Genomic DNA, 15,411 nt, shown 5'->3' on the forward strand with positions numbered 1-15,411 from the left:
ACAGAACATTGCACAATATCGTATTCATAACCCAAAATGAGTTCAACACACTGCTATGATACACACTTCTTGTACTGTGGTATATCTATATCTATCTATCTGTGTGTATCTACATATGGTTAGTAATCATCATGTGTTTTAAGCAAGGCATCAGAGCTAAAGACTGACAGTGCTCTGACAGTTTGTGAAAAACCATTATGTGTTTTTGCTGTCCTCTCCAGTGTCAGAAAATATGGCTATTAGTTGTGGATCAGTGCAGAGATCCAAACCTCAAAGTGCACAGTCACTCTGGGACTTGGAAATACTTTTTGCCATAAAAATTAATTCCAAAAGAAACAGCTACTGTATAAGTATAAAGAAAACATTTTGATTATTGCATGATTCTCTATATTATTTTTAACCTTTTATTTACAAAAAGCTGAAGCAGAAATGGGATAAGTTTTTGTGCTGTATGCCCTGCTGAGCAACTCCCGGTGGGATGATGCTTTATGGATTGGAACTCCATTACTTCTTATTTTCTCGTTGGGTTCACGAACTAGTGACTAATTCAGTGTAGGCTTAAGCTCTGTTCTCACCTAAAAATGTGAGTATTATTAATGTTTAAAAGAATGGTTCCGTGGATGGCTGGGTCAAGAAAGTGTTTGACTTTGACACTCAAGACAGCTGTTCACTTCTTGTTTTCTATCAACAGTTAACAGTGTTTTGATTTTAACCATGTCTAGGGATGCACTTACCAATGTTTGCCTACCAACATTATTTGGCCAAAAACCGCAAAAAAGCACTTTCGGTGTTTGGCCAAATAAATGAAAAGGCCCAATGAATCTTCACCAAACAATAACGTTTTCATGACGCGATCAAATATCAATCAGGGTAGTATGAGAGGTGTGCACGCTGTATAAATGACGCAAGCATGTCGGCAGGATTGTAAAGCATCTAGGACTGTAAAACAATTTGTTTTTCGAAACACGGAAGGAGACAGCACATAGTACATTACATTCAGCTCTCAGCTAATAGGCCTAGTCTATTCAAGTAGAGGGGCTCAAAAAATAAATTTATTTATTTTTTAAGAAAGTTAGGTTGTTTTAAGTTAGGTTATATTGTATGTTGTTGGCATAATGTATGCTGGAATGTCAGTGTTAAATTGTAGTCTGATACGCCTAATTAATTTTTTCTCTGAAAAGAGAGACACATTTTGTTTAATTTATGTTTTTATGTAAGCAATGGTAAAAAGCATTGGCAAAATAAATGGAACAAGCGGAAAAAACATTTGGTTTTTTGGCTTTGACCAAGAATTTTCCTTTCAGTGCATCCCTAATGTACATGATCAGTTACTAGTCTCCCATTGCCAGACCCAGCGCTGTGAAGTAAGGTCTGGCTACATCATACATTCATGTTAGGATGGAAGAAAAAACATCTGGGTTGTATGCAATTTCTTTAAAGCAATCACAAACGTCTCTGGATGCAGTGATGGTGGCTCTGCTAAATACTCTCGGGAACCTGTGTTGGTGAGTTTGAGTTAGGTCAGTCAGAGAGTTGATGTAGTAAACATATTCTTTGTAAATCTTTAAAATCATTCCCTGAAAGAACCAAGCAGGCCTGGCTTGTTGGCACTCAAAATGTACCATTTTCCTCGTGTAGCTTCTAGCTCAAAGTTAGATGTTTCCCAAGGGGAACAGAGTTTGAGAATGGCAAGACCTTAACCACGGGGGTGGCGGATTTAAAAAAAAATGTAAGGAATGACAAACAATGTATTGTGTCATCTGAGTTTCCCCTTGTTTCAGTCTTTAAACTAAATCAGACTAAACGAATTACACCCTTTCTACACTGGACTAAGGATTTATTAGAACTAGATAAAGTATTCCAAGGTTGTGCCTATTCATTTTAATGAGTGGTTACCCACTGCATATGCCAATCAAATGTTTGTCTCTTCCTGGTTTGCTCCAGCTCTGTGCATATAGAGTCATGGAAACAGTGTCACAGTCACAGCAGGAATTTGACGGCGAGACGATGGCCATAGCTGCCGTTGCCCCCTAAATCTGTCCTACTGCTCCTTAGAAAATAATTTGTATCGAGGTTTCATTTCCGGGATTGTTCAGGTGCCGCCAGAAATTCCTCTGGATTTCCCTCATTTCAGCCAGATTTCTGTTACCTTCTGCTTTCTTTGTGTGGAGGAAGGTCTGGCAATGTAAGACTACTCAAAAAATGATCCGCCCTGCAGCCACACTGTCTGCTAGGCCCCGTCTGCACTGCTACAGCTCATTTCGCCCTTTTCTCCTCTGACTCTTTTTCTGTCAGTACGGTTTAGTGTTTTTGGTTGAGACAAATGAAGAAATATGCATACGCATTCTTTTTGTCCGATCTATAAAGCCGCATGTATGCCTGGTTTTGTTTCATAAGTCTGAATTATTGTGGAGCTGGGTGCACACAAGCCTCATTTCCACTCCCACATTTTGTCAGAAATGGACGTAGAATGTCAGAAGAGTATACTTACAGCAAAGATAGAGTTTCCCCTACTGCATCCATACCACTTAATCATCATGGTTATGCAAACCATCATTGCAGCAAAATATAATTATTGTTAAACATCAGAATAAATAAATATTTTTTCTCTTTGAATTGATATTTCACAGAATGTATTGTAGCCTATAACATAAAAAGACGATCAGGGAAATTGACTCAAACTTAAAGTCTTTTTTTATTATTTATTTCATGGAATTACGGTCTTGGCCTTGTCCAAAAACGGTTACGGTGTTCTTTTAATGCAAAAGGACCTTTGAACTTACAGCACATAATGGCTCTATCATTGACAGTGCTAATATCTTTGTTTTTCTTGGAACTACATTCAGGCCTAATTGGGAGAACTAAAGACTGAACTCAACTTTCCAGAGAAGTAGGGATCATAAATGTGTAGTTCTAATAGCAACTGCTCTCAATTTAAAAGCACAAGCGAGTCTAGATGTGAGGATGAAATGAAACCCTGGTAAAACCAGAAACCTTATCTTAATCTTTTACTCTAAACAAGACCTCCTGTCTGCTAATCCCTTTAGGGCTATTCTTACAGGAAAAAAAAGCTCCAATCCTGTGTTGTTCGGATTTACTTTCACACATTGGAATATATGTATTTTTTTCTTTTGATTATAACTTCATCAGATTTAGGGTGTGGCATTGTTTGGTGTTTCACCGTATTGTACTGCACTTTGTGATCCAGACAGACATGTACATGATATCATGACAGAAAACAGCCATATAGTTTTTATCTCTGATTATTAGCCTATAACCGCTAATGTTGCTTTGGCAACAAAGGATCAAAACGGCTGTTCTTTGACATGGGAGATTATATCATAAAACTGAAATACATACTGAAGGACTTGTGTGATTACTGAAAGTGGTGCTGGGGCACACACAGCATGAGTCATTGTCAGAGGAAAACAGGAAACTTTTCTCCCTACTTATGATCCCAAGATCCCTTAATGGCTCTGAATGTTTCCAAAGTGTTGTAAAAGTTAGCAATGCCTAAACAATAAACATGCAGAACTCACATGTATTGCTGTCTAATTTGACTTTGAGTGCGCAATTATTTGTCGATTGGTTTTCCAACATGGAAATAAGCAAGTGGAAAATAAATTACCTCTTTTCTGAATTTTTTTACTTTGAATTATCTCCAATCTTTTTATTATCTTGTAAATTCTATTCAGACCAACATCCAAATGATAAATTGGATTTTCTGTTTAAGATTACGTAGTATTAAGAGCAACAACCATAGCGAGTAGAATGATTGCCCAAAATGGAGGTTGGTGGGTATGGAGGATGGGTCACACAGGACTTTCATCCAGAAGACCGGGTGTCCCACTTTGTCCCGTTCTGGTCCAGTGTGTCACTAAAACCCACCCACGATCTTTTCCTAAACCCAACTGTCCCATACTTCTTTTTGAAAACCCAACTGTCCCGTTCTTCTTTTCCTAACCCCAACTGTCTCGGACTTGTCCCACGTGTCACGGAAACGTACCTTTTACAAGCCCACCAACGATCATTTCCTAAACCTAACTGTCCCGTTCTTGTGCCGCATATCAATTAAACATATCCAGACCCAGAGCGTCAAAAGTGACAGCAACAGTTTACACCAAGCGTGTTTAGATAAAGCATGTTTAGATATGAAAGGAGACTTTTAGCGTCCATAACAACGCCAAAGGCACCTGGCTAAGCTTCCTTATTTTATGCGATGGAAGTGAGAATGTGTTGTGTGTGTTGCTTGGATTATTAGCCCCAGTTTCTGCCTCTCAGGTAGTGCCTCCAGGGGGCCTAGAGAGCCAGGTTTACTAGAGGCATTGGTTTGTGGTAATTACTTTCCACTGCTCATCCATGTCCAGGTAGCAGTGGCAGCCGGCTTAGCAAGGTTGCCTGCACGTCCTTCCGAAGTTGTTTCCGGGCCATGTTGGACTTATAATATGTTGTTGGGGTGTGTAGAGAAAGTTGTCCAGGAAGTTAGCCCCTACCTCCATCTCCAAGGAGCATTGCCTTTTGCCCGGCCACCATTGTAAATAAGATTTTCTTTTTATTGACACGGCCTGGTTTTGTTTTATTTTTTTTATTATTGTTGACATGGCCTGCTTTAAAGGTGAACAAATAGGTACAGTGCAGTGCAATGCCATGTTAAAACAAATTAATTTACATAATTTAGTAATAGCTGTTCTAAACAGTCACACTCAAAGGCAGGATTAAAATTTTGCCAATATAGACAGAAGTGAGATGCAGTAAGTGTTAAAATGGGGATAACAAAACGCACTTGGAAATAGTCTCAAATTAACCCTCTGGATACGATAGCAAAACTACATGTTGTATGTCATACAATACAGGAGATCAATACCGTGCAGAAACTTAAAATTTTTTTGTTTAGCAGCCGACAAATGTGAAGGTTCAACCTTGTGATTGTAGGCCATCCAAAGGCTTTTTAATCCATCCTGGAATTATAGTGTCTTTGTAAAATAGATAAATAAATATGAATCCAAAAATCAAGTCACAAAATCTCCCTTTGTTCCACATGGCTTCAACGTGGCCTTGTTCTAGCTGTCCCTCATGTTTTCAGCATGGCAGTTTACACCAGGATCTTTCCGAAGAGGGCTTTGGTGCAACTCCAGTGACGTTTTGGAGACTATGCAATGATTCCAGAACAATAAATCCACAACTAAGTGGTTATTTGGTTGTCTTTTAGCATGAAATGCGATCCTTTACTTTAGCTGCCGCAACTGCTGATTATCTTGACTGATGGCTGTGTTGACCAGTTACATGAATTAAATTCTGTTCAATTCAATTTTGTTTATAATATCAAACCAAGCAGTCTAAAACTATAACAGCATAATTAAGATCTGGTGCAATCAAAACTGAGCCAGTTCTATAAGGGTTGGTAGATGAATCTGATGACTATGAAGAGAAGTAGAGAAGAGAAGGATGCCGTGTCTGTCCCCTGCTGTTCTAGAGTTATTTGAGCAACCTGATAGTAAGGAATTACAATAATCCAGCCTGGAAGTAACAAATACAAGGACTAGTTTTTCAGCATTATTTTGAGACAAGATTTGCCAAATTTTGGCAATGTTACAAAGGTGAAAAAATGTGGTTCTTGAGGCCTTCTTTAAGTGGACTTTATATCTTGATCAAAAATAACTCCTAGATTTCTGACAATAGTGCTGGAGGCCAGTAGCCCGGTCCTAGTTGTCCTCAGACTCTCGTACATTTCAATTGTACAGATAGTCTGGCCTCTCTCCATTGACAAGTGGGTACTCTGTTGAAGTTTAAAACTATTGCCCAGAGCCACTCTGGATCTGCCATAACCAATCGCTAATGTTTGGTCGTTACGTATATGTCATGCGCATGTGCAACAAGATTGGAGACAAACAAGGCTTATTTTTAGCTAGCGCTAGCCTCATAGCGTTAGCCAGCCAACTCCCTCACCACTGACAGAGCGAGCTGCAAAATCACAAAATCATGGCCACCAACAAAACTCAGCAAAGATTGTTCTTGCTCGGGCTTTAACTTCTGGATATTCGTCAGCGAATCCACAACGGACCGAATAGCTTTACTTGCATCTTTCTCCGCCTCCAATACGGAAATACATCTCAAACTAGCACACAATTTCAACGTCATCGTTCTCAGCTACTCCCTTTGTTTGCTGATTGGACCGCCAAAAGCTTTGGCCGAGAAAACCCAAGACTATACCGCAAACCCAGACGGAGTACTGAAGCAAAATGAAAATTGAGGGAAGTACGTAGGAGGGCAGAGCCAGGCTTGGAGGCCAGGGCAATGCCATCCAGAGTAGCTATATCTTTAGATAATGAGGTCTGGAGGTGTTTAGGTCCCAGCCCAATAACTTCAATTTTGTCTAAGTTTAATACCAGAAAGTTGTAGCTCATCCAGGATTTAATATTGTTAATGCATGCATGATGTTTAGCTAACTAACTGGTTTCATCTGGCTTGATTGACAGGTATAATTGGGTGTCATCTGCATAACAGTGAAAGTTAATTGAGTGTTTCCTGTTAATATTGCCTAAAGTAAGCATATATAAGGTGAATAGTGTTGGTCCAAGCACTGAGCCTTGTGGAATGCCATGGCTAACTTTAGCGTGTGGTGGATTCATTGTTAACAACAAACAACAAATTAAGATTGATCAAATAAAAAGGACTTAAACCAGCTAAGTGCGATTCCTTCAATGCCAACTAAATATTCCAGTGTCTGTAACAGGCAGTGCAGAGCTGCAGGTTATTCAGGCTGGCCTGAATGTGTAAATGAATGTGATTTGCCCTAATGATGTCTCATAGCAGACAGAAAATGCTTTGGAGATGAAACAACTAACTTTTTTGATGAAAGTCACCCAATTATTATAAATTCACCCTCTATAGCAGAAAAAAAAACATTGTGCGACATTGGCATTTTTTGATTAGGGGTCATACAGTTTCAGAGTGCAATTCACTTATACACTTCTATTATGACTATGGGCAGCCATACACATAATAACATATAATTACAATACTTGGGATCAAACAACAGCGAGTGGACAACTTTACTAACACAGCCTAACATTTTAGCAAGTGCACACAAGACATAGCAATCCAGCTAATATTTTTTACTAGTGTTCCCACACATTTTCATGGACACAATTTAAAAACTTTTCCATGACTTTTCAAGGACCCATACTCAAATTTCCATGACCAATATCTCCAAATGTTAATTATCGTATGAAAATAAACGTTTCCAATCTCCAACAGTTGGTTATGTTCATTTTTCTTGAACACAACAGGCATGACTGAAATGTGCTATGTAAATAAAGATTACTTGTTTTCATAAATAACTTCTTATCAGCTTGACAGGTCTAACTGTGGCATTTTCTGTGTGACAGGGTGCTTTAATCTGACTTGTGCACTAACACTAACACTTTTTTGTCTATGCTAGTGGAACTTTCCTCTGCTGATGTTCATCTGGAAGATGGCGCCGGCATTGAGCGGTGGAAACACTGTGGTTATCAAGCCAGCAGAGCAGACCCCCCTCACAGCCCTACACGTTGGATCGCTCATCATAGAGGTCTGATGTCACGCTGAGAGAGGTTTAGACTTTAAATCTCTGATAGTCCTATTGTAGAACAGATTCTGGGCCTGCATTCTTATGGAAAATCCTGTTTCTCATATGATTTATCTGTTTTGCTTCTATTATGTTTTGGTAGTTTCTGTTCCCAGCAGGGGACACAATCTTGACCTAAACCTTTTTTTTCCCGTAAAAATCTGGTTATTGCCAAGTAGGTTTTCACAGAAAAGGAATTTGCTTTGGTGTTTTGGTGCATAGACAATAAACATATAGAATAGGAAAAAATACAATTTAAAAAATATGTACAATGGAACTATAGTTTTTACACCGTAGATAGTAGATGTAGATAGAAATGAATGAAAACATTAATTTAAACCACTAGTTCCCAACCTTTTTGATCTGAGGTAACCCCACAACCCTGTCAAATGAACCTGGGTATCCCTTCATCAATTCATCTTCTAAATGTATCTTCTAACTATATGAGATATCCGCTATGTAAAAGTGGATTTTCATACAATTGAACTGTCAATATTAAGGTTGGTTTGGTCAGCCATCCTACTACTTCAAGCCTTCTAGGCTACTGCTACTTGGGGTGAAGCTAATGGTTTCAACCATTAGTCATTAAGTTAACTTTAAGCCAATACTTTTAGCTATTTCAATAATTTCTCCATTACTTAAGCCAATCATTTCATTCATTATTATCCCCCGCCCACGGTAAACTCTCTTCTCGCAATCGTGTGCAAAAGATTTTCACGCTCTTGTAACATTGAGTGTGAGTTATGTGATTCCCTCGCTCTCGATCACGTGTTTAATGTTGAAAAACGAAAATACAAGTAAGAGTTTATTACGTTTGCTTCAACCAAGCTATCGCAGCATTGTGGATTTAGGTTTACTAAGCAATACCAAATGCAAAGGAGAGGCCTCAATATGTTTTATCTTCAATGCAATGCATTCCATATTCATTTTGAATTAATAGTTTGTTGTGTTCTTTATTAGTAATTTATAAATCTAGTTGTCATAGCAATTTGTGATGTATTTTTTAAGTTTGGTTCCTGGGGACACACCAAATTACCTTTTGGGTCTGGAGCTGAAAAGTTTGGGGACCAGTGACGTGAACTGATCCTTAATAATGCTTTTTTTGCTAGCTTAAAGGTATAAACGTTTAAATATACTGACTCTGTGAAATTCAGAATTCAGCCTGAAATCCCCAAATTTGTTGAAAGTAAGTATCCAATACAATCCCAATATATCTTTCGTCCCAAAAAAAGACTTCACACTCATTGTAAAAGAAATAAAGGAAACAAGATGGACTGACAAGATAACAAATCCTGTGAATCTATCTATCAATCTAATGATGGATTTAAGACTATTGTGCTGAGATATACAAAAACAATGTCTAAGAAAAAAAAAAAAAACACAACCTGCCTTGGTTTGGTAGCCATCTATGGAACATTATAAAAAGAAAGCTCTAAAAAAGTTTTTAAAGTCAAGATTAAGCACTTATCATCTAATTTTTAAAAGTTTAAGAAACAGGGTTACACAGCAACATAGAAAGGCTAGGGCAACTTTTTGCTGGCTCTTATCAGGGATGATAAAGGAAATAGCATTGACAAAATACTCGGGAAGTAAAAACACACACATGAAAGCATTCAGCTCTAGATAAAGGGCTCCAGCAAGAGACCCTCCGCCACCATGTACTTGCGAAGGACCTGTACTCATTATTATCAAACTTGTCAAACAGCAAGGCCAAAAGATATACACTACCTGGACACTGCATGTTTAAAGGTACTTGAAGAGTCTGTAATTTAAACACTAACTACAATAATAAACAATCTATAAATGAAGACATCTTTCTCTGTAATTTTAAAACGCCTACTGTAACTCCAGTCCATGAATCTAGTGATGCTCAGGAGGTCGGTAACTAATGCCCCATTATTATACTCCCAGCAGCCTCAAAGGTCTTGAAGAAGGCAGTGGCAGAACAACTCATTTTCCACCTTGATCCAGGGCACTTTTATGTCCTTTGCATTTTGGATTCAATTAAAAACACTCCACTGATACGGCCTGCTGCTACTTCCTTGAGGACATTAAAATTAACTTAGACCAAGGAGGAGTGGTCGGTGCTTTCTTTCTAGACCTGCGCAAGGCCTTTGATACTGTCATAACAAACTGTTTCACAAACTCTGTAATTACAATCTTTCATCAAACACTGAAAACTGGATCAAATCATTCCTGAGTGACCGTCACCAGTGTGTGCGTGTAAACCATACACTTTCTCCACTTAAAGCCTGCACACTGGGTGTACCGCAAGGATTAATCTTGGGGCCATTACTTTTTAGCATCTATATAAATTACCTGCCTTTCCTGTGTGATGATGTCAACATAATAATGTATGCAGATGACACTGTCATATACACTCATGGTAAGAACATATAAGGGTTGCAAGACATTAACAAAGTGCCTTAAGCCTTACCCTAAACTTAGAAAAAACTGTAACCATGTTTTTCACCAACAAGCTCCCACTGAAAGAAGGCCCCGACGTTTCAGTAAATGGGCAAACAATAAAAAATGTGGATAACTTCACTTACTTGTGTGTTACCTTCGACCAAACTCTAAGCTTTAATAACCATGTGAAAAAATTGGGAAACACAATGAAATTTAACCTAGCTAACCTGATTACATGAGGAATTCACTGACAGTTGAGGCTTCCCGTATGTATCTGAATGCTATGATTATACCACATTTTTATACGAGCTGGTCTCAGTCAAACAAAACAGTTCTGAAACCACTTGAAGTACCCTCAAAATCCATGATAAAAACCCACGGTGCTACCATCACTGTCATGTACTTAATAAATATGAAATTTTAAACTTTGAGAATCTGACAAAGCACTCAAATGTTTGCTTAATTTTTTAAATTATTCACAATGCTCCTTTCTTGAGAAAATATGTTACACTCTGCTCTGAGAAGTCAACAAGAAACACAAGATCGGTTACAAGGGGTGAGTGTAGTGTACCCCAATGCAAAACTGCATTTGGGAAGTCATCATTTCTTGCATTGCCATGACTCAATGGAAGACTCTGCTGACAGACATTATTTCATGTAGAAGTCCCCACGCCTTCTCCCATCTTGCTAAGCGTTGGCTACTGTCAAGACAAAAATGTACACATCTATGAATCATGTGTGTGTGTGTTGGGTGTTGGGGGGCAGCCCGCCCTGTCCTGTTGAAACTACTTCCCTGTTTCTATTTATCTGTTTTGTACATTGTCTCTTTGCCTTTTTCTGTTATTTTATTTAATAATTTTCTTTCACTATACTAATTTCCTATGTATTTTTCCATCAACCTGCCTGGGGACTAAAGGTGGAAAATAGCAATCTGCTGGACAATGCACACAATGCGCATATTCTCTTGCTGTACAAGATTAATGTTTTATTCTGCGCTTTCCCTGTATAAATAAATAAATTACGATATGACGATTATAGAGGACGCAAACTTGGTGTCCTTAATTGTAGGTACAAACTCTAATACTAAAATTATAAATATGTTGCCATGTCAGGCGGGGTTCCCTCCTGGAGTAGTGAACATCGTTCCGGGGTTTGGTCCCACAGCAGGAGCAGCCATCGCCAGCCACATGGACATCAACAAAGTGGCCTTCACTGGCTCTACAGAGGTGTGTGAGTGTATGAAAACACATCCCTGCTGCATAATCATCATTTTGACAAATTAATGAAAAATACTCTTAAATACTGGTGGATCAGGGGATTTATTTATTTGAACTATTTTACACTAAGTGAATGTAGTCCCTGAAACACAAGGAAGGTTCCCATGTTCCTAAAAAGGTTCTTGGTCCCCTGGCAAAGTTCCACCAGTGGAAGAGCCCCATTTCATGCAAACTATAATCAAACTACATGCTGTAACATGTTACACTCCATGTTATAGATTGAGGCAAAGGTTAATTATTGAGCTGTTTAGTTAGATTTTAGTACATATAAATCTGATTTGCCTATTAACTGCAAAAATAGTGACCGTAGCAACAGTGACGTCACCCATTGGTTTGTGGATTGTGTAATGTTTACTGAGGTAGTAAATCAAGTAAGAAGTAAGCTAATTTTCTCATAGACTTCTATACAAACAGACTTCTTTTTGGAGCCAGCGGAGTTGCCCTCTGCTGGAAATGAGATAGAATGCAGCTTTACACTTCAGCATTCTCTTTTTAGGCCTAAAGGGTTTCCGCTTGAATTTGTCATCATCAGCAAACTGTTAACACAGTGATGTAGATGGAGTTTATTGTATAAACATACAACAACAATGCAATTCTTAAAATAAAATTCTGTAGACTTTCCTAAAAAATATTATTCACTCAAGATTTGTTTTTATACGTTTTCTTATGCAAAGGGGAAATTCTTAAAATACCCTCAATGATTTTTTTTGCATGGAGTTGAAAACCCCAGCACTTGGGTACATCTGAAGACTTACTTTTAATCTTTTACTACACGTAAAGCTTTTCTTTTTTCAGAATCACCTTTAATGCATTAAGGTATGACCCTGTATACTCATGCATGCAGGTTGGCCAACTGATCAAAGAAGCATCAGCCAAAAGTAATCTGAAGAGAGTGACTCTGGAGCTTGGAGGGAAGAACCCCTGCATTGTGTTTGCTGACTGTGACTGTAAGTAAATGTGCTCCGTTCTGTATCTCTCTCATTTTGAGTAATGGAATGCAACATCAAGATGTTGTCCATCATCCAAACATCCATCAAAAATCTAGCTTTCAACTTCCAGAGTAATTATATGTAAAGGTTTAGAGATGGTGTTATTTTCTCCAAGAAAATGAGTTTAAATGTGTGTGTGTGTGTGTGTGTGTGTGTGTGTGTGTGTGTGTGTGTGTGTGTGTGTGTGTGTGTGTGTGTGTGTGTGTGTGTGTGTCTACAGTGCAGCTGGCTGTGGAGGAAACTCAGAAAGGAGCTTTATATAACCAGGGTCAGTGCTGCACTGCTGCATCACGTGTCTTTGTGGATGAAAGTATTTATGAGGAGTTTGTGAGCCGCAGCATAGAAAACGTCAAGAAGATTGTCATAGGAGACCCGCTGGACCCCCAGACATCACACGGGCCACAGGTAGGAACAGACAATAAACATCATAAAATACTAACAGACAAGCTGTGCCTAAACCTCTTACATAAGATTTTTCTGGACTCTTGAGGGAAGCAAAACAAGTTAGCATGACAGTGACATATTATTAAGTTGATATGGCAAACTTCATCTGGTTAATTTTGGGGGGTTTGTCAACTTAGACTCTATTTCCCATGTATTGGTGTCCGGGTGGCTAATCAGAATCAAAAATCAGCAATCTTTAAAATTGGTCTGTAAGTATTAGGTGAGAACACTGTAATCATCTGCTGCAAACTGGGCTGCAATGAAATCATATTAGGCAAATGTGCATTGTCAGTTGTTTCCACTATAAGTGCAGTTTTTATTACTGACAGGCTCAGAAGTGTTTGACAACCTTTTTGTAAAGACTAAGATTATTTTTGTTTATCCAGTAAACTTTGTTTCCATCATTTACTTAGACACAAAGACAACAAACTGTGTACACCTGCTCTTTTCTGCTAAGCCTATTTCCTACATTGGCTTTTTAGAGATTTTTCACTGAAAGCAGCTGCCTACTGATACTATGAGAGCTGTGAGAGTGAACCCAAACAGTTACATTGCAGGCCGGTGTTACAGCAAATTCTGTTACTATCGTAAAGTGTGACCAGAGGGGGCACTGTTGCATGGATGATACTTTTACAGTGTACTTTTACAGTTGATTTCTGTAATGTTATTCAGTCTTTAAAACGGGAGAAAATGCTCCACATTTTTGTTTAGTTTCCAGGTACAAAAGGGTCACATTTTCTGATGGCCTGTCAGCAATGGTGACCCTCATTCTGCTATTCTTCTGCTTTTTTATGCATCTAGTCAATTAGACAGAATAAGACAAAAATGTAAAACTAAGCAAATTAGCATCTTTGCATTGCGTGTAGCTAAACTTTGGTAACCTTTGACTGGCAAAATTGCAACCTCAACCAAAACAGAGCAGTATGTATGGTTGAAAGAGCTTGGCTGTAGTTTTACAAGTAACACCAAGACAGCACAAAGTAGTTTTTGTGCTTAAACCTAACCATGCTGCAACCATTTTACAATGTTAATGATGTGTTTGAAAATCCCTTACATTTTCTGGTTTGGATATTAAGTCATATTTCATGCCACTGCTAGGGGCGCTACATTCAAAAACTCTCCCGTGGTATTACAGGGTAGGACTAAAGGACTGACATCGTTATATGGTTTGTTGATGTGTTGATTTTCTTAGCAATTTCAGCAAATATCTCCTCAAAGTCTGCTAGCCTTGTTCTGTGTGAGCGCAAAAACCCATCCTACTATAACATTAATCTTAAAATGATTGTTAACGATAGCAAACAAGTGAATTTTACAACATGTAGGATTCCTGTAATATTTATCCGTTTCCTTCCCTTGTGTACTTGCCCTCCTGATGATGGCTCCAGATTGACCAACAGCACTTTGACAAGATTATGGACCTGATAAAGAGTGGGAAGGAGGAGGGAGCCAGGCTGGAGTATGGAGGAGCAGCTTTGGGCGAGAAGGGCCTCTTCATTCAACCCACCATCTTTTCTGGGGTCAAAGACCACATGCGCATCGCCAAGGAAGAAGTACAACATGTTTCAATTCATTACAAATTAATCTTATACATACAGGGATGGGGTTAGTGTCAGTGTGTGAAAGTAATTCACAATCAACAGGGAATCAACCTAGGCCCGACATATAGCATCTCTGTATCAGTTTAATAGAAAGAGGAGCCTTTGTATATTAGACCGTATTGAAAATCCTTTCTAAATTTCTAAATAGCCTGGTATACAGTAAGCATACTTTTATTAGATGCATGCCTTTATTTGTAATTCACTCTTTTTGATATATCTGACCATATTTCAGCATAAATTCTTTTCTGATCTGCTCTTCCCTGTGAAAGTTATGTTACTGCGTTATTTTGTTTATTCAGATCAACACTACCTGTTGCCCTTCCTCCAGCGTTTCATTGGGCTGAATTTATTCATTTCCAAACAAGGCTTTTATTGGGAAACATTTGCAGGACCTTGTGAAAAATTCTGTGCCCTGCACTTCCTATACGGGGTGTGTGTGTGTGTGTGTGTGTGTGTGTGTGTGTGTGTGTGTGTGTGTGTGTGTGTGTGTGTGTGTACTGCCATCTTGTGGCGTATGTTACTTCAAAACACAGTTTGTTTGGGACATTAACACACTTACGCCCACAGTGACTGAAATAGGACAATACAACAATCCAAGTCCCCACAGACTGCACTACTGCCACTCCATCGCTTTTGTAAAAGTGCAAAGAACTCTTTCTATGTTCATTTATTCTCTAGCTTACACCAAAAAGGTTTTCCTCAGCGTACCTAACAAACAAAAGCTTGATTGTTGTTGTTTTGAAACATTACAAATCTTAAATGAAGGAAAGATTTGATGAGACAGTACAGTTCTTTTAAATAAGTATTTTTTAACTAGTCCAGCTTTTCCCTGTTTATATTACACATTTATGTTTCTTTTTATATACAAATGGCAGCCAGAGGGGACGGCAAACAACAGAAACAAATCAGTTTAATTGTCGAGTGACTCACTCCTCATGTTAAGGGTTAAGGCTGCCAATTTTCTGGTCGTTGTGTTCCTTAAATGTCTGTACAGTGTATAAATTCACATAATCACAACAAATACTAAGTACCTACTAAGGCAAACCTCTTTTAGTCCACATCAATGGGGCCTAAGCATTTGTAAGCAA

At 38.5% G+C, this 15,411-nt stretch overlaps 1 protein-coding gene and 1 long non-coding RNA gene across 2 annotated transcripts in view; one reads left to right on the forward strand and one right to left on the reverse strand.

Annotated features, from left to right (window-relative positions):
- The window catches only part of aldh1a3 (aldehyde dehydrogenase 1 family, member A3), a 36,629-nt gene that overhangs the window by 17,027 nt on the left and 4,191 nt on the right, over positions 1–15,411 (forward strand). Inside the window, exons 6-10 of the mRNA XM_034876497.1 lie at positions 7,442–7,570; positions 11,128–11,241; positions 12,137–12,239; positions 12,502–12,686; positions 14,111–14,275. Of these exons, the coding sequence (XP_034732388.1) occupies positions 7,442–7,570; positions 11,128–11,241; positions 12,137–12,239; positions 12,502–12,686; positions 14,111–14,275 (696 nt within the window). The remainder of the gene's footprint in view (positions 1–7,441; positions 7,571–11,127; positions 11,242–12,136; positions 12,240–12,501; positions 12,687–14,110; positions 14,276–15,411) is intronic.
- Positions 3,618–14,492, reverse strand: LOC117948856. Its single transcript, XR_004657579.1, has 3 exons — positions 14,386–14,492; positions 10,357–10,358; positions 3,618–3,630 (listed from the first exon to the last, which is right to left on the reverse strand). It is a non-coding gene; the product is annotated as an uncharacterized LOC117948856 (long non-coding RNA).

The sequence above is a fragment of the Etheostoma cragini genome, chromosome 1 (genome assembly GCF_013103735.1).
Source record: "Etheostoma cragini isolate CJK2018 chromosome 1, CSU_Ecrag_1.0, whole genome shotgun sequence".
In the NCBI taxonomy this organism is placed as follows: Eukaryota; Metazoa; Chordata; class Actinopteri; order Perciformes; family Percidae; genus Etheostoma; species Etheostoma cragini.